General features: G+C 37.7%; 1 protein-coding gene across 4 annotated transcripts; it reads left to right on the forward strand.

Moving 5' to 3' along the window:
* Positions 1–7,778: 7,778 nt before the first annotated feature.
* On the forward strand, positions 7,779–24,166 carry LOC114189455 (actin-related protein 2). Of its 4 annotated transcripts, XR_003605679.1 has the most exons (16): positions 7,779–7,951; positions 8,098–8,208; positions 8,366–8,500; positions 8,581–8,652; positions 8,955–9,033; positions 9,386–9,435; positions 11,946–12,049; positions 12,133–12,201; positions 12,284–12,347; positions 12,932–13,000; positions 13,232–13,315; positions 13,542–13,729; positions 15,535–15,620; positions 18,149–18,207; positions 22,629–22,695; positions 23,587–23,662. XR_003605679.1 is itself a non-coding variant. In XM_028078008.1 (15 exons), exons 1-15 carry the CDS (start codon positions 7,910–7,912, stop codon positions 23,845–23,847), a joined length of 1,170 nt encoding a protein of 389 aa, XP_027933809.1. In that variant the 5' UTR covers positions 7,782–7,909; the 3' UTR covers positions 23,848–24,166. The 4 variants fall into 4 exon arrangements, 1 of the variants encoding a protein (XP_027933809.1); XR_003605681.1 differs by lacking the exon at positions 15,535–15,620 and having other exon boundaries at positions 13,537–13,729; XR_003605680.1 differs by lacking the exon at positions 15,535–15,620.
* The last annotated feature ends 234 nt before the right edge of the window (positions 24,167–24,400 follow it).

Genomic DNA, 24,400 nt, shown 5'->3' on the forward strand with positions numbered 1-24,400 from the left:
GTTCTCGACATAGAGATGGTTGTCAATTTCTACCGGTATCATGGCCTTTGCATCGTATACTAGGCTGAAAGAAGATTCACTTGTTGCTGATTAGGGGTACATCTGTAGGCCCACAGCACTTCCACTAATTCTTCTGGCCATCGGCCTTTGGTGTTATCCAACCGTTTGTGCAATTCTACTAGTATGACTTTGTTGGCTGCTTCGGCCTGCCCATTGGTTTGCGGATGTTCGACAGAGCTGGTTACATGTTTGATGTCGAGGCCGGTGTAGAACTTAGCGAGTTCTTTGTCTATGAATTGCCGGCCATTGTCAGTTATGATCGTATGTGGGACGCCATATCAGCATATGATATCTTTCCAAACGAACTGCTGAACTTGTTGAGCTGTAATGGTGGCTAGTGGTTTGGCCTCTATCCATTTGGTGAAGTAGTCGATGACTACTATAAGGAATTTTACTTGACCTTTCCCCGGGGAAAAGGGACCGAGGATGTCCATTCCCCATTTTGCAAAGGGCTATGGGGAGAGTATGGAGTGGAGTTGTTCTTGCTTTTGATGGATGAGGTTGCCATGCTTCTGGCAGGGTATGTATTTTTTGACAAAGGTATGGCAGTCTGCCTCCATGATTGGCCAGAAGTAGCTGACGCGGAGGATTCTGGTGGCCTCTATCCATTTAGTGAAGTAGTCGATGACTACTATAAGGAATTTTACTTGACCTTTCCCCGGGGAAAAGGGGCTGAGGATGTCCATTCCCCATTTTGCGAAGGGCCATGGGGAGAGTATGAAGTGGAGTTGTTCTTGCTTTTGATGGATGAGGTTGCCATGCTTCTGGCAGGGTATGTATTTTTTGACAAAGGTATGGCAGTCTATCTCCATGGTTGGCCAGAAGTAGCTGGCACGGAGGATTCTGGTGGTCATGGTGCGTGCGCCGGAGTGATGTCCGCATATGCCTTTGTGCAATTCTTTTATTATGTATTGGGCTTGTTCGATTGTGACGCATTTAAGGAGTGGCTGGCCGTATCCACGCTTCTATAAATCATCTCCTATCATCGTGTACCTGGTGTAACGTCCCAATTAAATAGATAAATCCAAGTAAAATAAAGCGTCGCATACATAAAGTATTCAGAGAGTACAACGTTTGGGCTATGGAGGTATATTGCACCTCATACATATCCATGCCAAAAAGAAAGAGCCACACACGGCCTAAGCGAAGAACGCTAGTTTAAAAGTAGCATAAAGTCTTGTCCAAAACAAGAGGATCTTAATCTAATAAAACTCCATCCGCCGTGGCTCCATAGTGAGCCCGATATTCGTCCATAACCATCAAGCTGCGGTATTTCCATTATCATTACCACTGCCAGGGGCTCTCACATATGCTCACATCAATAACATTGATGATCATCGCAAAGGAGAAGACCACACACAAACATACAACAAGCGAAAGGGTAAGCAAGTGTAAAAGAGTCTTATATCATAACACTTACATGAGGCACCACCATGTAGCCTTCGTGGAATTACGTCCTAGCCTTGAGGCGCCACCACGATACTCGCGTGGAATTACGCCCTTATATGGAGGCACCACCAATGACTCTCACTAGGAGGGCCCTTGGGATTACATCCATTAGATGAGGCACCACCATGAGCTCTCACTACAAGAGATATGGAATTACGCCCTACTCAAACTTTGTAGATGTTTTACCAACCAATCAGAAAGTTTCCATAATACTGATATCATGTACAAACAACAAATCATACAACTCATGCTTTCTAATTCATACACAATAAAGCAACATATCATTTTCATCTCAACATCATATATTAATCAATGCATCATCCCTCAAACCTTTCTAGCAAAGCATTCAAGTCAGTCAAGCAAGCAATCACATCATTGGCCATTCATATTATAGCACCAAAACCTGCCCCAATCTCGCTTAGGCTAGAAGACCTCGCTCAGGCGAGAGATCCTCTCGCTCAGGCGAGAGCTCGAGCAGTGGAACAGTGGCTCCTGCGAATTCTCGCTCAGGCGAGCTCCTTCTCGCCTAAGCGAGATTACACCTCGCTCAAAATGAAGACGAGTCGCCTAAGCGACAGTTTGCACAGAAAAGCTTGGGCGAGCCTCTGTTAGTCTCACCTAGGTGAGGCATGCTCGCTTGGACGAGAAAACCAGTGCCCACCACTGTTCACTCGTGAAAAACACAGGAACAACGCCAAAAATCACACTTTTACCAATACCAAGCAATCAAACCACGAGTATACTTCAAGCATATGATTCAAACTCAGAAAGCATACGAAAAATATAAATAACTGTAAACCCTAACTTCCCTTACCTAGAAATAAGCTAGCAAGGGATCCCGACGCTTACCCCACAAACACAGTCGCTTCGAGAGTAGTGTTGAGAGTTGTGAACAGTGACACGAAAGGGAAATGAGGTCACTACTGTGAATCCCCCACTAGGAACTACGAAAACCAGCCCAAGGAGAAAAAGTATGGGTTAAGGAACAACTTACTTGGTGTGAAACGAGTTTGGGCGAACTTAGCAGCGACGGAAACCAAACCCTAGCAGAGCAAGTTCTTAACAACTTTAGGGGAAAGGAAGGGGCGGATTTCTTAAAGTGAAAGGAGTGAGTGGGGTTAGGGCAGATTAGGTCTGAACCTTCTTTGGGCCAGCCTTTAGGCCCAATAGATTGGGGCAACCCTTAAAATAAAAGGAGAAGAAAAAAAATAATTGGTCCTTACACCTGGCGGCTTTAGCCAGCCAACTCTTGTTAGCATCGGGTGAGGGTTACCGGTTTAGAGGTACTGGATGTAAGTTGTCCAATTGTCGGTTTGGTTCTGGGTTAGATGAAGGCACACGTTGGTTGTGGATGGTGTGAATAGTGTTTGTTGTAAGAGGGATTTGTGCCAGCTCTTGAGCTTAGTACTAGCCAGTTTAGATAATATGTCGGCCTTGACATTTTTGGTTCTTGGGATGTGTTGGATGTGTACTTGTTCAAAAGTGGATTGAATGACATTGCAGACTAGGTGATAATACTGCAAGAGGGTAGGGTCTTTGATTTGGAATTTGTCGTTTAGATGGCCCATTGTGAGTTTGGAATCGATTTTGCACATGAGTGTTTTGACGCCAACGTCGCATGCGAGGGATAAGCCGACGAGAATGGCTTTATATTCGGCTTGATTGTTGGAGGTTTTAAAGGCAAAATGGAGGGATTTTTCGATCAGGATGTCGTTGGGGCCTTCGAGGACAATACTGGCCCCTGCTCCTTTCGGATTGGAAGAACCATCAACACAGAGTGTCCACTGGTCTTCGCCGGGGGTGTGTTGTAGGTCATTGACGAAGTCGAGGAGGCACTCATCTTTGATGGGGTCGTGGGGTTCGTACCAGATGTTGAACTCGGATAGTTCAACGGCCCAAGACGACATGCGACCGACGAGGTCTGGCTTTTGGAGTATCTTCTGAATGGGGTAATCGATTTTGATGATGATGATGTGGTTTTGGAAGTAGGGGTGTAGGCGTTGTGCTGTGTGTACGATGGATATGGCTAACTTCTCCACCATTTGGTACTTGGTTTCTGGATCCTGTAAGGTTCGGCTGATGATGTATACAGGATGTTGAGTGCCATTGACATCTTAAACTAGCGCGACACTTACAGTATGATCTGTGGCGGTGATGTATACAAGATGGGGTTGATGGGTGTTTGGCTTGTGGACGATGAGTGGTGAGGTTAAAATAGTTTTGAGGTTTTGGAACACCTGCTCGCATTCGTTACTCCAGGAGAACCTTGCAGATTTCTTGAGTTATTGAATGATGTGCTAGGTTTGCTCGGCTAACTTCGGTAGGAAACGGGATATGGTGGTTAGGCGGCCAATGAGGTGTTGGACCTCTTTTACATTGTTGGGGCTTCGTCTCTCAATGATAGCATTGCATTTTTCGGGATTTGCTTCTATGCCGCGTTGTGTCAACATGAAGTCAAGGAATTTGCCATGATCAACGCCGAAGAATTTGCGTCCTTGGGATAGTCCTTATTTAGATTCGTGTAATCGACGCACCTTCGCCATTTGCTGTTAGCTTTTTTGACTAGAACTACATTGGAGAGCCAGGTGGTGTAGTGAGCTTCTTCGATGAAACCTGCCCTAAGTAACTTGTTGGCTTCGATTTTTGCTGCAAGTCGACGTTCTTCACCAAGTTTACATTTTTTCTGAGAGAGATACTGGACTTCTTTGTAAATGGAGAGTTTGTGGACCGCGACTTGAGGGTCAACGCCAGGTAAGTCAGCGGTAGACCAGGTGAAGAGGTCGGTGTTGCTGATGAGGGTGGGTGTAAGCATTTCACGTTGGTCGTGTTGAAGACCGATGCCCAACTTGAGGGTGCATCCATTAGGGAGTTCCAGTGGTATGGTTTCATCGACAGGCTCGAGGCGTGCATCACGGCCTACTCTGGGATCCAAATCATCTCTAGATAAGGCTATGTCAGAGTCGAGTGGACGCTCAATATGGTTTGTTTGAAGGATGGGTAGTTGTGGGCGTAGGCTGGCCATGTAATATTCTCGCACGAGCCATTGATCGCCGTGGATGGTGAGGATGTCACCAGATGAGGAGGGAAATTTCATGGCCAGATGAGATGTAGATACAAGGAGTACATTGTATGACGTAGACGCGTCTACAACAAGGAAATGAATGGGGATTGTTTTGGTTTGAGTGCCATCACGAAAGACGGTGTGGAGGTCGATGTAGCCGCGAGTGGAGACCTTCTCCCCGGAGAAGCTGTATATTAGTTCATCGTAGGGAACCATCGCAGTGGTTGGAAGTTGTAGTTTCTGGTATGTCGTCCAATATAGGATGTCAACTGAACTGCCCTAGTCGATAAGGACTTTCTTGACTGCGTAGTTTTCTAGTTCGACTGTGATGACCATGGGGTCATCCTATTGGTGATTGACACCATGGAAGTCATCGTCTGTAAAGGTTATGGGAGGCATGCGGCGTCTGTGGTGGGAGTGAGTTATGTGGCTGATGGACTGGAGTTGGCAAAGATGCTTCTTTATGGCCGAGGAGGTGGATCCTTCACTAGCAAAGTCGCCAGAGATAGTGTTAATGGTGCTGCGTAGTGGGGGATCGGTTGGGGCGACATCAGTGCGAGCAGGTTGGGGGTCATGGCTGGTGGGTTGGTGAGGACGTTTGTCGCGGTGAGAATCGTATGGAGGATATTGGTGGTCGGATCATGGAGGGTGTGGGTTGTCGTCTCCGCGGATGAAGCGAAGGAAATGGCCAGCACGAACCAATTCTTCAATTTTGTCTTAGAGTGCTTTACATTCGTCTATAGTATGGCCATTGTTACGGTGATAGCGACAATATTTGGTCATGTCAGTGTTGGGAGGATTGGATGTTTTGCGAGGTGGTGGGATGAGGTCGGCTTGAAGAGCTTCATCAAGAAGGCAGGATCTAGGAACACTCAGGAGGGTGTATTTGGTGAAGCGAGGTTGGCGGGGTTCCTTGGGTCTAGGATCAGGCCGTGAGGGTGGTTTAGGGGGGGGTGGCAGCGGAGGGTGTGTAGTCGTTGTAGAATTTTGTGTTGAGGGTTTGCATCTCTTCCATGTGGATGTAGTCTGCAGCGCGGAGCTTCAGTTCATACATTGCGAAGGGGTCGGGTTTGAGAGTGAGTGCCATACATTGCAGTATTATCTCTTGGTTAAGGTGTGGCTGCGGAAGGCGGCCTTGCTGAAACCGTCGATGAAGGTCCGCAATGTCTCGTCTTGGTCCTGTCTGACACCGAGGAGAGAAAAAGTTGTGGTTTGATGTGGACGGCTGCCGACAAAGTGAGTAGTGAACATGTGGAAGAGCGTGTCAAAGCAGTCGATGGAGTATGGAGGTAGAGTTGTGAACCATTCGAGGGCGGGGCCTTTAAGGGTGGTTGGAAAGGCTTTGCAGAAAACGACATCGTGGGAAGTGTAGAGGGTGACGTGTGTTATGTATACATTGAGGTGCTCGTCTGGATCAGTTTCACCTGTATAACGGTCCAGCGTGAAGGGTTCCCACTGGGCAGTGAGAGGGGTGTTGGCGATGAAATCGGTAAAAGGGTGGCGGCGCCTGGGTGGTTGGGATGGTAACGGGTGAGGTGGAATGGGATGATGGATGAGAGTAGGAAAGGTGGAAGTAAAGTTGTGAGGTGGGATGTGGGTAGTGAGGAGGGTGGAGGTAAAGTTGTGAGGTGGAATGTGGGTAGTGGGAAGGGTGGCAGCGGGGGTAGCGGGGGTAGGTGCTACAGGGTGTCCTAGGAGGGTAGGGTGGAAGTGTGTATGATGGGTTGAGATGATGGGAGTCTGTTGAGTGGTGGTGAAGGTGTAGGGGGTAGGATTGTACTCACTTTCCTCCTCACTAGGCTGGAAAGTCGAGGACTTTGTGGCTTCTAACGTTTCCTTGGCTTTCCCTTTTGAGTGGGATCATCCTCAATCTTTCTCCTTAGCCAGGAGTTTTCCTGTCTGAGTGCCTCCATTTCATTAGCATGCGCTTCTTCGGATTAGCTAGCTCTTGTTGCATTTTGGCTTGGCCTTCAAGGATAGCGGTCAGGTCCGGGGTGGTACCAGCATGTGCTACAGGACCTGCTTCAGTTGCTTGTTGACTCCGACTCTGTTGCGGGTAGAAACCATCTTCGAGAGAGTGCGGGTTGATTCGTAAAGTATTACTTCGTGCCCCATGGTGGGTGCCAATTGTTTCTGCGGAGAACAAATAAGAGATGTTAGACACGAATATTACCTTACCTCAATCCGCAATCTCCTCAGTAGGCTCTTTTTCGGCTGATGTATGCTATCCTCAGACGTGTCGGCTCGCACCGGTGCGTACCCAAGAGGGGTTACCTGCGGAGAAAACTCCGACGCTCAAGTCAGCAAAGAATTTCTCAGAAAGTCAAATCTCATGATTAATGGATTAATGAATGCGTACTTTTAATTCGTGGGGTCCATGCATATTTGTAGATTATTAATTATGTCTAGCCACGTCATGGGCTGAGCTTTTGATTGGGCCGTAAATGGGCCTGGTTAGTAGTGTTTTAGGTCTATCAAGTTCTCGTTTGATTTCCTTAAGTTAGCGGCTTAGACTGCTTACTTTTGCTTGTTCGACATACATGATGATCATTTGCATCCTTAAGGGATTATGTATGCGGATCTGATGGTTGTAGTTAGGTTAAACAGCCTAGATATAGTACAATAACTAAATAATATGACTGTTAGCTATGTTAACTAAGTGATGTTACTCTATCCTATCGTCTTACTTGTCATATGTTATTTTATAATTTTTAATTGTTCAATTTCTTAATTTTATAAAATTAACATCATATTACATAGTATTTTAATTCGACAATTTACTAACATATTTAACATGACCGTAACGGACAACCTGTGTCCGAGCTGGAGACTGTAAAAAAGGATAAACTTTGGATTATACTTAAGTTATAAATTATATAAGTAAAGTATTAGAAAATTATATATATAAAAAAAAACTAAATAATAAAAATCATTGTATTAAGAATCATATAATCTAATTAACTAACAAATTAAATAACCAAAAATTAATTGAAAAATATAATTTTTAAATTTCAATATACTATAAAAATTTAATTGAAAATTTTTGAAATTATCAAAAACTTGAAACTTAATTAACTTTTTTATAGATACAAAAGTTAAAACATATAATATAATAAAGGACTATTCACCGGATTATTTTTTCCACTGGTAAAACGACAAAGCAATGGGGTCGTTTCGCTTATCACCTTTTACTGGATCCACCAAGCCGTAGATCCCACTCACCCCTTTGCCGCATTTTCACGGTAGAAGCCAAAGTCAGAAGCGAAAGTGTTAAAAAGAGAAGCAAAAGAAGTGTTAGAAAACGAGGAAAAGGCACTGCAGGAGCTCCACCAAGGCACCATGGACAGCCGAAAAGTCGTTGTTTGCGACAACGGAACCGGGGTACTTCTCTTCTCTCTCGCACCTTTTGCATTGGATTGGAACGGATCTTGCAAAATACGCTGAATTAGTGCAACATTTGCATTTCCACGATCTGAATGGTGGTATATTTCTGAAATGACTTTTGTTCTTAATATATGTGAATGCAGTATGTGAAGTGTGGATTTTCTGGGGAGAATTTCCCCACATCGGTCTTTCCTTGCGTAGTGGGAAGGCCAATGCTCCGTTACGAAGAATCACTTACCGAACAAGAGGTTAAGGTAATCCAAATTCATTATCTCAATGTTAAGCCTTATTATAAGAGGTTGTTGTTGTTGCAAGGTATTATTATCATTATTATTATTTATAACGATGATGATGATTTCGATGATTGTGATGATCTTATGAAATTAGATTGGTTGTTTGTGTTGTGATTAGGATATTGTTGTTGGCGAAAGCTGTGCAGAGTTGCGGCATCAGCTTGATGTATCTTATCCTGTGAACAACGGCATAGTGCAAAATTGGGATGATATGTGTCATGTATGGGATCATGCATTTTACAATGAATTGAAGGTGACTCTCTGGGGCTTGTTTCTGAATTTTCTTTCAACTATTGTTGCTCTTTCTCTCTGTAATTCGGTTCATTTTGACAGATTAACCCTCCAGACTGTAAGATTCTACTCACGGATCCGCCTCTCAATCCTTCCAAGAATCGTGAAAAAATGGTTTGCTTACTGATTCCGTTGCTTTCCTTTGAAAAAATAGAATAAATAAAAGAACTAGTATATCTTATATACAGTTATTTAATTCTATCAAGGTAAAAGTTTTTTTGTATGCTTATCCAATCATAAATTACATGTAGTAAGATTGTTGACTTTTATACAGTTACTTTAAAAATGGTATTCAATTTAATTTCTAATTAGTTAATTTCTGATTAGTTGACAATGTAAAAATCTTTATATCGGCTGAGGATAAAAATTAAATTCTTAGTTATAATATTGTTGTTTTATGCTATTTGGCCTGGCAGGTCGAGATGATGTTTGAGAAGTACAATTTTGCTGGAGTGTTTATCCAAATCCAGGCTGTTCTAACATTATATGCTCAAGGTGCTTATAGAGATGAGTGAAGGTTGATGTTTTGTTTTTCTGTTATCTCAGTCTAATTGTAGTTTACTCTCATGAGTCTTATTAAACATTTTTGAAAAATGCCGACTCTCTTTATAGCATTTAATTATTTATAAAGTTTAGTTGTTCATACTCTGTTATAATTACACATCACATTTAGTGAAATTACATATCATAACTTGTAAGAACTTCTTTGTGAAATAGGGAGTTTTTTTTTTTTTTTTTTTTTTTCCCATCAATGTGTTCTCTGGAAAACTTGCTCTTCCTTCTCCAACATGTGCTCACTTTGTGCCCTCTTTCACCTTTCACTTCAACGTTTCTTTACTTGTCTCAGGTTTGTTGACTGGATTAGTTATTGACTCTGGTGATGGTGTCACTCATGTGGTAATTAATTAGCTTCTGTGCCTCTTGTTATGGTGACCACTATAATGACACTAGGTTTTGTCTATTTGTTTCAATCTCACTTCTTTCCTTCTTTGTACATTGCTTTTTACTACAGTCAATTTTTGCACAATGTTAGTTGTATATAAATATTATGATGCCGAACCTTACAAGCTTGTTCCCTTGTTGATTGTTATAACAAATCTTAAATTGAATTGGGCACAGTATCTAAATCAAACATATGACAATGTCATATCTCTCTTTAACGAATGTTATATTTTGCACAGTGGGTAGTGAATAAGCTTATTTGATTCTAACTTTGAATGCATGTCACTGTTGCATTTATGTGAATATCATATTTGGCTTCTTTCAATTTAGTGCATGAATATAATCATTAGTTTGTTTAGCATTGTTCATATTTTTGGATTGGATTGCTAATTTATTTGTTATATATATAACGTAATTTTATAAATATTACTTATTGGATGAAAGCTTTAAATTCCATGGTGGATATGTGAGCATGTCGTCAAAATACTTTTTAAATAGTGTTAAAACAGAATGGACATCTACACTATCGTTGGGGAACAGATTCAGTGACTTTTTCCCGTAACTTTAGTTAACTTTGCTCAAATTTTAATTGGTTTCTTTTATTTATTTTTTTTTTGGAAAATTGAAGTTGGCCATCTGACATATGAAAATTAACTAAAGTTACGTGACTTTCTCCAGCTAAAAGTCACTGAATCCATCCCCTAGCATTGGTTGATTAGAATCCTAGATATATGTATATTGTTGTCGTTAGTGAATTTGTTGAAAAAGTCTAAATTAGAATCAGTATTCAGCTAGTGAATGACTTCTTTTGTAACCTCATTTCTTGAAATCCGCCACTCATTGAAAGCTTGTACCATTTGTAACATTGCCATAACATTTTACATTAACTAGTACTCTTATGTACTCTGTCAACTTATATTGAATTATACTTTTCAGATAAAAAAAACCAACTATTTTGTTGCATGCTTATAGCTTAATTTTTCTAAAGTTTGCTGAGTTATTTTAATTCAATAGCTAGATTAATAGCCAATTTCTATTATATGATAATAAATGAAGAAGCAGTAACTTCACTTACCAGACAATGGTTTCCAATCGACCAAGAGGCACCAATCCGTATTAGAATTTTAATAAAAAGTAAGTGCTAATGGACCCACAAAAGTATAATCATATATTGTTTGATCACAGTCTTAGAGCCTCAGACTACCAGAAATGTCTCCAAATTCTCTTTACCCCCATCCCTTCAAGCTCATTAGTGTAAGTTTTTTCCAATTTCCCTCAATGACACCATAGTCATGCTGATAGAACTGGATCAGATTGCAAGGAAATGGAAAGAATTTTATTGGGATACAACTTCCCTGACCAATGGACAACAGGAACAAGATGATCTTGATCTTCAGAGGAAAGAAAAGAACTACAATCTCTACAAGAGTATTCAGAACTCAAAAAGCCCTGCTCAATCTCCCTCCACTCTGTTTCAAATCCCAATATATTGCTCTGTCATAAATTCCCAGTCTGTCTGTTTCTCTTTACTGTGACAGATTAGTGCATTACAATTTTCACATTTGTGTACTGACAGTTGTCATTGTTACTGTTTTTTCACTGCCGTTTATCTTGCCTCACTTATACCCCTTTAATGGGAGGTCTAACACATCCTTCATTTATCATTTTGTCACATTGCCTTCTACTTTGGAACCCTGTTCTCTGCACTAAATGAATTCTCCACTATTTCTTTAATTACAATTCCTCCACCACCCCTTATGCCTTCATTGTCGATATTAACCCAACTTCTTCGAGTCTGGACCCATCGTGTTTCCTTTTTCTTTCACATACATGGGTTAGCAGCTAATGTATATGTATACCAAGCATATAAACCATACATTTGAATGGATTCCCCACATTTTAGTGGGCGTTTGAATAAGGCTAAATAATTGGAGGATCATCTAAAGGTCCTACAACTGAGAAAGGAGAGCTTGAATCAGAACTCACAAAGTGGCTGGCTTTGATCCTGTTGTATGTGTGTCCCAGCCAATGATTTATGCAAGTAACAGTGTATCATGTCTCAAAAACATCCTTAGTGGTTTTGCAGTTTGGAATTAAGATTGATGTAGAGAATTTATATCAATTCTTCAAGAAAAAACTTTTACTCTGCCATTGGAATTTTCTTGAAGCAATGAATAGATAAAATATTGTGACTTGTGATTCCTTGTTTATTTTCTTTTATTGAGAATGGGGACTCCTCATTTCTATTTTCATTTTGTGAATGATTGTGAAGTCTAGTATGTGAATGAAACACTGTATGATCACCAATCATGTACACAAGTGTTATGTTGAACGATCCATGGTTTAAGAGTGTGAAAGGTGGCTAACATTTTCAGTATTTTGCCATTACCGTAATACTAAATTATTATTATTCTTTATTCTTTATATACGTTCAAAAACTGTTAATCATGAAAGTTATCATCCAGGTTCCAGTTGTTGATGGCTATTCTTTCCCTCATCTAACTAAACGAATGAATGTTGCTGGTCGACATATAACCTCCTATCTTGTTGATTTGCTTTCAAGGAGGGGGTATGGACCAACTCCTTTAATTTCAGTTGTAATATCTTATGTATACTTAAGTTCTTATTAGAACACAATTTTCTGTCCTCAAGGTATGCATTAAATAGGACTGCTGATTTTGAGACTGTTAGGGAAATCAAAGAGAAGCTGTGCTATATAAGGTTAGCTACAAATCTGAAGCCACACTTTGATTTTCTGTGTCCTGTGATCTTTCCTTAGTTGGTCCATCTATTTTCGCCGCAGTTACGACTACAAGAGGGAATACCAGTTGGGGCTTGAGACCACCATCCTTGTTAAAAATTATACTGTAAGTTGAGATCCTACATTTTATTTTGAAATCTTTTTATGACTAGTTCTGTGTGAATAATTCTAGATTCAGTTGGAAATTCTGGTTAAAATGGCTTTCCTTAGGATAGAGGGACAGGAGGATCATGTTCTGTTGATACTTGAATATGTTCTTTAATGAATTTCAATACCCGTGCTTTTCAAGACTTTCAGTAATTAGATTCATTGTTTTTGTGCCTGAATGCATGCAAGTACTTTGTACTATTGATTATTATTGATATCATCGCTGTCGCCCACGTGGTGCTTTTGGTCTAAAGGATGGAAGGGGAGGCTTCTGTTGTTTGATTTGGTCCAAGAAAAGAGTAGGGGAGGGAAAATATGAGTAATGTATTGTTTATCCTATGAGCATCGGTGAAGGGGATGGGAGGTTATCATATTTCCTTATGTCATGATTATTTATCTAAAATTAGTATAATTAAGGTTTCATGCTCTAGGTTTTACAATCAAATCACACATTGTAGTATATCACATCATATCAAGTCAATATCAATCTCATAATAGTCCTTCCCTTTTTTCCTCCATGTTAATTTATCTTATGTGAATCAGCTTCCAGATGGAAGGGTCATTAAAGTAGGTACCGAAAGGTTCCAAGCTCCTGAGGCTCTTTTCACTCCGGTAGGTATTTGTTGCCCATTTGACTAATGTTTTCTATTGTTAAAGACAGATTTATTTTTTGTCTCTTTAAATGACATATTTTCGAAGTGAAAATCCCATCAGAATCGTTATGGCAATTCTTCTTTAAGAGGATAACAAAAGTATTTTCACTATGTTTGTAATTTTAGCTTAATTACTTAGCATGTAATTTGCTGGCATTTATGATTGCTTGGCCTTTTCCCCATTGAACAGGATCTCATAGATGTAGAAGGTGATGGAATGGCTGACATGGTTTTTCGCTGCATTCAGGAAATGGATATTGACAATCGGATGATGGTACGATACTCTTTTTGAAATCCATTGCTGCAAATAGCGAATTATTAAAATAAAATTATTCTGAATATCTTCATATTGATTGGTAGAAAATATCTCAACAATGTTCATATTCATTTTAACATATATTTTATTTTCTTATTTTGTAGAGATTGATTGTTAGAAGTAGAGATGATGAGAATGTAATTGTTCTCAATAAAATATTTCTTTTTTTCCTTACATAGTTTAGGTTGGTATATGTGCTCCCAGTCTTAGGAACTCTACGCTGCCACGTAAACAACAGCCACTGCCACTATCCACCATTGCTGCTTTTGAGGCTAGTGGTGGGATAGAAAGGTGCACACCATGCGGGTGATCACAACGTTGGTGGTTGCATCTCGAATGGAGTTGCCACGTGGCTCCACCATCGCCTTTGAGGTCAGTGGTAGGCTAGAAAGGTGCAACCCATGTGTCTAGTTTTGTTGAATCCCACTTGTCGTCACAGGCATGATTGTCAGGACCTCTTAAGCCCATTCTAGGGGGTTGTGATATCTCATTTGTTTAGATTTGAGTTTTTAAATTCTATTGCCACATGTTTTCTCTTTGGTATTATTGGAGATCCCACATCGACTAGAGATATGACCAAATTATAGTTTGAGTGAGTGCAAACTTCATCTTACAAACCTATATTGTGAGATCGACTTATGTTAAAGGCTACTTTCTGAAATGGTATCCAAGTCTATCCTAGTTAAATTTGTTGGACCTATCGTACCACCCGAATATATACTGAACTTTGATCATGTCTTTAATCAATGTGAGATTTCAAACACAATCCCATACAAAAGGGCTTGAACATCTCGAATGTGGGAATTATGTATTTGTGGGTGGTCTTTTAGCAACTCGATAGTAGTGGTATGATAGGCCCAATAAACTTTATTAGGATAAACATTGATATCATGCTAAACTGTAGGAAATAGAAACATTGAGTTGATATCATGTGTTTCTAAGACAATGTAGATGCTTTATTTATCTTAAGAAAACGGAATCAATACAATAAATAGAGAAAATATGGTACCCTCTAATAATAAAGATTTGGTATCCTTTTTGTATTGCTATTCCTTTTGGTTTTAGATATTTTGTTTACTTTATTGATGAATATTCTAAATGCAATTGAATTTGGTTGATGCAAAATCGATCAAAATGTTTTCTATCTTTCACTCATTTCATAATAAAATCAAACCATTGGTTAGTATATCCATACATGCTTTTTAGAGTGACAATGCTTGTGATTACCTATCATACTAATTTTAACAATTTATGGCATCTAATGGTATTCTTTGGCAATCTTCGTGTCTCGATACTCCTGAACAAAGTGGAGTAGCTAATGAAAAAACTACTTGGAACCTTCTCCTTTCTATTCATGTTCCCCTTTATTTTTGGGAAAATTCTATCTTAACCACATGTTATCTCACTAATTAGATGCCATTATCTATCCTTAATGATTAGGTTGTCATTTTGTCAATTTTCCTTATTCTCATCTTACATTCTTCTTCCATGTGATTTTTGTTTTATCTGTTTTGTACATAATCTCACACCTGGTCAAAATAAACCCTCTCCTGGGTAGTTGAAATGTGTCTTTCTAGGTTAGTATCGTTCTCAAAAATGGTACTAGTATTTCTCTCCTAAATTTAGTCAGTATTTTGTTTCTACTAACATCTCTTTCTTTCGTCTCATATTATATACTTGATCCTTTTAATCAAGATATATGTAGTCAATTTCCCACCTTTGTCAATCATTCTTCATCACCAAATGACTTTACCATGCCTTTAGATGCCAACACTGCCATAGGTATATCAATGCGACTCTCAATCTATTGACTTTGTAGTACAAGACCCTTATTATGTTCTTGTTGCTAACTCCCGAGGTGAAGCTTTATCTCACCCAAAAAGGTGACAAGTGATGATTGATGAGATATGTGCCCTTTAAAGTAATGGTACTTGAAAGTTGGTTCCTTTTCTAGCTAACAAATAAATTGCTGGGTGTTGGTGGTGGTTATACACTCTTAGAACAAAGTTTGATGTCAAAATTAACTGCTATAAATCTCACCTAGTTGTCAAAGGATACACAAAAGTCTATGGGTAAGATTATACTGACACTTTCTCTTATGTTGCCAAAATGACATTTAATTTCTCTTCTCCATTACAACTATTCATCATTGGACTTTGTTTCATGTTGATATCAAGAATACATTTCTACATGGTTATCTTGATGAGGAAGTGTACATGGAGCAAGTTCTTCCATTTGTTGCTCAAGGAGTGTCTCCGATATGGTATGTCATCTTCGCAGGTTCTTGTATGTTCTCAAGCAATCACCTTGTGCATAGTTTGAGTTTTTTCGGTCTACCACCCAATAGTTTGGGATAATACGAAGTGGCACTGATCATTCTCAGCTTTATTGTCATTCTTTCCAAGGATGTATCTGTCATATTGTATATGTGGACGATATTTTTATCACAGGTAGTGTATTGTCCAACTAAAACACGTTCAACAATTCCAAACAATAGATCTTTAACATTTGAGGTATTTCCTTGGTATAGAAGTTGAGCAATCCAATGATAGTTTGATCATATCTTACAAAAAATATGTTGTGGTAATTTTATAAGAAAAACAAAGATGTTGAATGCTACGCCTGTGGACACCAGTGTATTTCAGTGTCAAAGTTGTACTTGACCAAGGAGAACCATATTTTGTCCTTGATATATTGACTTTGTAGTGAGCGTAATAAGTCAATTTCTAAACTCTCTCTTTCAAGATCAAGACTAATGGGATGCAATCACGTGGATGTTAAAGTGTATTAAGAATGCTTTTGATTAAGGCCTTATTTATGAAGACAAGGGAAATACTCAAATTGTTGGGCATTTTGATGTTGATTGGGTAGGGTCACCAAGTGATAGACTCTCCACTTCAAGGTATTGTGTTCTTATCGGAGGTAATTTAATGTTGAAAAGTACGAAAACCAAATGTTGTGTCAAGATCAAGAGAAGAAGTATAATATAGGGCAATGAGATTAGTCACTTGTGAGCTCACATGGCTAAAACAACTCCTCAAAAAGCTTAAATTTGAAGAAAATTCTCAAGTCACCTAATATGTGACAATCAAGCAACATTACACATTGCCTCTATTCCTGTCTTTCTTGAGAGGACTGAATATATTGAGGTAGATTATCATTTCACAAGAGAAAAGCTTGAGTTGGAGACACTACCACTAGATTTGTCAACTCAAGTGAATAGTTGACAGGCATATTTCCTATGTCTCTAGGAGGACTAAGGATCTGTCATATTTGCAGCAAGTTGAGCACATGTGACTAATATGCTCTAACTTGAGATGGAATATTATAATTATAGATAAAAAGCACAAATCTTTTACATTCAGGAGTATTATTTAGAATCAAGAATATCTAGATTATGTATGTATTATCAGGGACACTTCCATTTATTCTGTTATCTTTATTATTAGATAATACCTTATCTCCTGTATTTATTGTATTGATTCAATTTTCTCAACATAAATAAAGCACCTGTGTTGTCTCAGAAATACACAAATTCAGCTCATTGTCTATATGTTTCCTATAGTTTGGTTACGTTATTTCTTGTCTTCTAAAGAACTCCTCCATTGGCATGTTCTCTCGAGTGGTCATTTTCTTCAATTCCTCTTCCCTCTTATTATGCATATGGTCCATCACCTCCATTTAGCCCCCTCCTGTTCAGCCAATTCTTTTCTCCTAGTATAAGTGTGTCTTTTACCAGGCATATTTTTCTTGTTTCATCTTTCAACAAACTATTGCATTTGTTAGATTCCTTGTATTTAGTGTATTCTTTTTGCATGTGTCTCCAAAGTACACTTTATAGTCCCGTGTACTTAATGAATTTGGAGTTCTTGGTATTTAGTGTATTCTTTTTGCACGTGTCTCAAAAGTACACTTAAAAATCCCGTGTACTTAATGAATTTGGAGTTCCATGTAATAGACATATTTTTCTTGTTTTCATCTTTCAACAAACTATTGCTTTTGTTTTGGATTCACGGTGTACGTGTGTCTCAACGAGTCTAGTTTTCATTCTTGAAAAGTGAAAGAAAACTTTCATTTCCAAATTTTACATTATATATAGCTAGAATCAACATCTTTTTTGGTGTGAAGTAGTGTCAAATCAAACTACCCAACAATCATTACCACTTTATGAAAAGGAGGTTATCTAGCCTAATCTTTAGCTATACCTTGTTATAACTTCAATCCAGTTACTCACCGAGCCTAATGAATTTTTTTATGTGGTCTGTCATTTCCTGCCAAACTAGTCCCAAGAGCATTTCTTTCAACAATCATATATTCTTTGATTTTTGACACTAAGGAACTCTTTGGCTGGAATGAAAATCACTGTATCCTTGCATTGTATAAAAGTTGAGGTGGAAAGTATGACTCAATAAGTTTGGGCGATTATTTTTGTGCAAAAATCTTTTTCTTTTCTCGCTCTCTGTCTTCACCGTTACACCTTTCTGCTTTCTCAATCGAGCCAGTTCTCAATCTTTGTACTAATATTTTGATTTGACGTCAGATCTCTATTACATGATCATATTTGTATTGAGTCATGGGTTATGATTAAATTGCATCGTTATCTACCACCTGTCCAAATATCTATCATTAAAATATTCCTTTAAGTGAAAAAATTGCGTTTATGAATAGAACCACTGCAGCTCTAGTGGGTCTTGCACACTTTCCATAATCTTTTCACAGCACTCCTGTCTCTGATATGGCATTTTGAAACTTTCATGCAATTTATTTATGCTGTAATGTTTTGTCTTGCAGCTATATCAACACATAGTTTTAAGTGGAGGGAGCACCATGTATCCTGGATTACCAAGCCGGTAATTTTTCATTTCTTCTTTACCTTGGTTCTAATTGTTCTTAATCTTTTGTTGCTGATTTTTTAGTTTATATTCTTATTACTTCTAAATAAGTATTTGCATTTTATATTACGTGTCTTGTTATGGAATAGTCTCTCTTATCTTTTCCCGCTTTAACTGTTTGGGCAGGTGCAACAGTCTGCACTCTTGCTGTATACATTTCTTAAAAAACTTTTCTTTCTAAAACTTCGAGAGTTTAAGTATTGTTATATATGCCCAAACATGTATTGCACGCCCTAGTCTCAACCCTTCAGTATGTTTTTCTGCTAGATCCATGGTAGTGATAATTAGATGTAAGTGACAGTTAATGTCATATCTGTGTGGATACATATTTGTGAATGCCTTTTGTCCATTTTTCAAAATATTTAAAGTGCCTCCTAGTGCATTTTTCTTTGGCTGAGAGTACCTTCTAGAATTCTATATTGATGTTCTAAGACTAATAACAGCAGAATCCTTATCTTGTCGGTGTGAAAAATTGTGTAGGCAGTAAGCAATAATTATGAGATTACTTTTCTTGATCTCACAAATAAACAATACATGGTTATTTAAAGGAAAAACAAAATCCTAATAAAAGGAAGTAAATCTCCTGTAATAAAGGAAATAGATGTCCAGAAAGAAAGACTCTAAATCAGGAGCAAATCTACCAAATAAATTTGTAATCTCAATCCCTTAATTTTATGGATTTTACAAACAAATCTATATTTATTATTCAATCAATCTATATTTATTTTACAATAAATGTGTAATATTTACATCCATATGTCAACACTTCTCAAGTTGAGGAATAAATATCCTCCATTCCCAGCTTGGTTATGAGATTATTGGAGTTTGTGGTATTGAGTCCTTTTGTCAGCACATTAGCCAGCTATTGCTCAGATGGAATGTGTGACATGCATACTAAACCTCTTACTCTTTGCTTAATGAAGTGTCTATCTATTTCCATTTGTTTTGTGCTGTCATGCTAAATGGGATTATTTACAATGTCTATTGCTGACTTATAATCACAGTAGAGCTTCATGGGTCCCTCCAAATTAAACTTCAAGTCATCTACTATAATTTTTAGCCATAATAACTCACATCTAATATGATTCTGATTCTGATTCAGCATATGACCTTTCAACCACATTCTGTTTTTTGCTTCTCCATATCACTTAGTTCCACCTTGGAAAGTAAATATGTAGTTGTTTTGATCTTTTATCAACAAGAGAACCTGCATAATATGCATTAGTACAGGCTTCAAATTAGTCTTCCATTTCTTTTGAATAATATTCCCTTTCCAAGGCCACCCTTCAAGTAATGTAGAATACTATAAACAGCATGAAGATGAGTTTCCTTTGGTTCATGCATAAATTGGCTGATGATACTCACTAAATGCGGCAATGTTTGGGTAGATATATTAATTTCTGACCAGTCTCTAATATATATTTTTGTCTACCGCTGGTTCCTCTTCAGCCTTACATAACTTGTGATTAGGATCCATTGGGAGTTGGTACTGGTCTGCACCCAAATTTTCCAGCTTTTGCTAACAAATCAGTTTTATATTTTTGCTGATATATGAAAGTTCCCTGGTTAGAGTAGGCTACTTCAGTCTTCCTAGCTCTGTTAGTTCAAATTCTTGGTCTATTTGTTTCAATTCTTCTCTTTTTCATCATTTCTAGTTTCCAAATATCATCAACGTAAACTAGAAGGTCTGGTGTCCTCTCATTCCTTGAATGATTAGTAAACGAAGTATGATCTCCACGAATTTGTCTGTAGCTAAATTGCTTCATAGCTTTTATGAATCTTTCAAACCAAGCTCTATGGGATTGTTTCCGTCCATATAAAGCCTTTTGCCTTATTTTTTCATCTCCTTCAATATTCGTGTAGATTTCTTATGGGATTGTTTCCGTCCATATAAAGCCTTTTGCAATATGCACACCTTATTTTTTCTTCTCCTTCAATATTCGTGTAGATTTCTTCTTCTTCTTCTTCTTCTTAATTGTACAAGGAAATATTTTCTACAACATAAATCAAGGGATTCTAACACAACCTTTGGTACTCTTAATTAAAAGCATAAAAAAATTATTAAAAAACCCAAAATTACATTAATCCTTCTAGATCATATTATTCCTCCTTTGAAGACCTTCGTTATGGAATGTCATGAGTACACTTCCACCAAGAGAAACATAATAGCCGGATCAAATATCGTCCTTTTATTAGTTTTTCATTTCAGAACTAGAATGCCTGCAAACACGGTTGATTGATTGGTAATAAATTATGTATTGTTGAGAAATCTTACGGAAATTTCTTCCTCTCATTGTTGAATGGACAAAACAACAATATTTGCGCAATCATAAAAAATATCTTCCTTTCTTTTTTTTGGCCACTTCTTTTTTGTTTATTTTTCCTTTTCTCTTTTCTTCTATAGTTTTTCTTGAATTTCCTTTTTCCCCAACTTCTTTTTTTTCTTCTTTTTCTCTTCACTCCTTATCTTTTATTTTTCTCAACTCCTCTTTTTGTTTCTTTTTCTTCACTAATTTTCTTTTCTACTAGCTTTGTGTTTTTCTTTTCTCCATCTCTCTCTTATCACAATTACATCATGTCTTTTCCCAATACTCACCAAACGTTTTCCCTTTATCTCTATATCTTATGCTCTTTCATTTCTTTCCTTCTTCTTTCTTAATAATTCTCTTTCAATGTCCTAAAAACAAATTGAAAGGAAAAAAAAAATAAAGAAACTCATTGAATGTCAAGAGCTAAGAGCTGAAGCTTTGATATCAGATGAGAACATATAAGGGAGACTGATCTGATATTCAACATGGAGAAGGATATTGACGACACACTTAAAAAATATGAAAAGGTGAGTAATAAGTCACGAGATTGATCACGGCAAGTTATATGAAAAGATCAAATTTGAGTTCTTATAATTTAGAACTTCACAAAGTTCTCACAAAGATAAACTATAGTTTTCTTTCAAAATTGATATATCTCTAACTTCTTATAAAATGTTCATATTTATAAGCTTTTAGGGTGACAAGTAGTATAGGCCCATAAGACTCTAGTTAGAAATAAATTTCCACCAGTACTTATTTCGACTGTAATTGACTCTGCACTACCCCACTACTTATCATTATGGTTTAGGAAGCCTAAGAACACTATCCTAGACCATCTTAAAAGACATTTGAAATATTTAAATAAAAAGAAATATGAAAATTACATTAATAATAAAGAAAACTGGCTTAAACAATTATTTAGCTCAACTACATAAACTTGAGCCCATTGCTTCTTCTAGATCATGTGAATTTGGACTTGTCATATGTTGTATTCAAATTGGGCTCAAGTCTTCATGAACATGTAGAAAATAACATTACATAATATATTTTCATGGACCTACCATACAATTCAGTCCATTTTCTTTATTCCTCATATTCTTCCAAGTGCAGCCTTTGGTGCTCTTAATTAACAACATAAAAAAATTATAACAAAACCCAAAATTACATTGACCTCTCTACTGCACAACCTAACCTTTACCTGTTGCTTTGACTGAAGAAAGGGAGCTCTAAATTTTTCTAGAAGCTATCCTCAGTAGTAGACAAAATGCTCATGGACATTTTTGCATTTGTTTTTGAGCGAATTTTTTTCTATGAAAAAATAAAACATCTTGTAAAAGTATCTACTAAGATTTGTAGTTCCATCTGTTCTTTAATAGTGTCCCTTAAAAGGACTTCTGCTTCCCAATGAATGTTTTGGTAGAAGAGATGATTTCTTTGAATTAAGGTTTATTTGTCTTTAAGTAAGCACGTAACTCAACAACAAATTTCCTCACATGTCCAATTTCTAATGAATCAAGATAACCATTCATTCCGGTATAAGTAGTTACTGTATGTTCTTCCACAGTAAGAGGAGCCGATTAGGATTGATGTAGAGGTGTTGCTCAAGTGGCAACATTTCGAGCTTGTGAGAATAGTTTGGAGTTAAGCTTATGAGATTCAATTAGTGTTCCCTCAATTCCACCTTGAGGACAAGGTCTCACTTAAAGTAGGGAGTATTGATAAACCTTCTACGAAATACATGTATCAGAGAAAGAATAAGAAAAATTATAATGTATAATAGTTAATGGGGTCAGCTGTCATTTAGTTGAGTAAAGACAATAGGGAAAGCTTGTTAGTAGTTGGGGGTGAAAAATACAAATGCACAGTTTTGTGGGGGAAATAACTGAAATGAAACTAATTCTTTTGAGAGTTGTTACTGTTTGAGGAGTTCTATAAAACCAATAAAGACATTCTTGTTTCTTTGGTTAGTGTTTCTAGATTCTATAATCTGATCCCAGTTCTACCACCCCTTATTGTATTTCAAAGTTAAAGTTGGTGAATTCATATTCTTCCTCCATCCCATTTTTTCAGATTGGAAAAAGAAATACTTGATCGTTATCTTGATGTTGTCCTGAAGGGTAACAAAGATGGATTGAAGGTAAGCTTAGGCTTCTTCTTTTCTTTTGCTTCTGCATGTGTATCCAATGTAGCATGTGTATTATTAAAGGAAGTTTTTTTATTTTGTATTTAAACTTGTTGTTGCTTGTTAATTTAGAAACAATCAATAATTCTTATTAGCCTATGGAGTTCCTTATCGGGATCAGCTATGTAGTATATGTATACCTGATAGGAACTTGGGTATTATGGGGTCCTCAAGTCCCACATTTATGGTTGCTCGATGGAGTATTTAAATGTTTAGTTCTCCTCCTTAGCTTTTGAGGGTGGGTTCCCGAAGTCCTCGGTACTTATCAATTTGTATTGGAGGCTGTTGTCAATGTCTTGGAAATGGCTGCTACCTGCGAGGTAGAGTATTTTAGTGTTTGGTTCTCTTCTCTTAATTGCTATAGCTTCTGAGGGTGAGGGTGAGTTCCCCGAGTGCTTGGGTACTTATCAATACCTAAAGAGAGAATTATTTTGTTGAGTAAATTATGAAGATATTGATCTGTATGGAAGGAAAAGGTCTGTTTCTCTTGAGTTAAATATGGCCTTTTGGCGGTATTATGTTCTAACCTTAAATTGACATTCCCAGCTCATGATTTTGAATCGTGATTGCATCAAGACGTGCTCCTCCCAACCCAACGTGGTGTCACTAGAAAATTAAAAAAGAATTAAATCTAAAGCTTTTCTGTAGTCCCTCAGTTTATGGATCTATCACTTTCCTTTTCGGTACCTCCAAAAATGGCAGTAGCATGCAACCATGTAAGTTAAGGAAATACAGGACGCTTTAAAAAAGAAAGAGAACAGTCTGTGGTATGTGAAAGTTTATAATGACGAATTCGGCCGACTTATTTTTCCGTATTGTCACCTTTTCTGTTCTGATGGTGATCAGAAATTACGACTAAGAATAGAGGATCCACCACGTAGGAAGCACATGGTGTACCTTGGAGGTGCTGTACTTGCAGGAATAATGAAGGTTTGAGTTAGCTGTTAATTTTTTGGTTTTTCTCTATGCATAGGCTTATGTGTCAATGTAGATGTGATGGCTGTTGTTGGCATATTTTAAACACAGGATGCACCAGAGTTTTGGATTAACAGGGAAGATTATCTAGAAGAAGGAATTGCTTGCCTAAGCAAGTGTGGCCAGGCATGACTTTGAGCTCCGTGATCGCTCTGAAAACGGGAAATCATTTTGGGAAGCAAAAGCGCTCCAGAGGCTAAGTGATGAATATTCAAAGTTGTTAAAACTGCCTACTAAAATAGCTTGCATTAATTGTTGTTGGCATTGTATAGCTGTCCCTATGGCTACTAGAGGCTAGCTGTGATTGTGTATGCACTTATGTTTTCGTGATAGATACGACAAGAGAATTCTTGTATCTTGTTTTTGTAACAAGAATGGTGGAAACTATGTGGCATAATGTTGAACAAAGAATATACGTTGTAAATTTTGTAAGTGTTCCTTGTTCGTTTTACTTTTTTGTGTAAGCTTGTCTACGGAAGACTTTACACATCTACGTCAGCAATAATCAACTAATGGATTAATATTATCTAGCTGTGAAAAATATTGGTGCTTTGCATGACAATACGGAATAAGTTTCACAAGTCCTGAGTTTTTTTTTTTTTTTTTTTTTTTCTTTCACCAACGTAGTCTACCTATGTTTCAAGAACACAGGTTCCCTTTAACTCGTGTCTTTTATTCAATTTGT

The sequence above is a fragment of the Vigna unguiculata genome, chromosome 1 (assembly GCF_004118075.2).
Source record: "Vigna unguiculata cultivar IT97K-499-35 chromosome 1, ASM411807v1, whole genome shotgun sequence".
In the NCBI taxonomy this organism is placed as follows: Eukaryota; Viridiplantae; Streptophyta; class Magnoliopsida; order Fabales; family Fabaceae; genus Vigna; species Vigna unguiculata.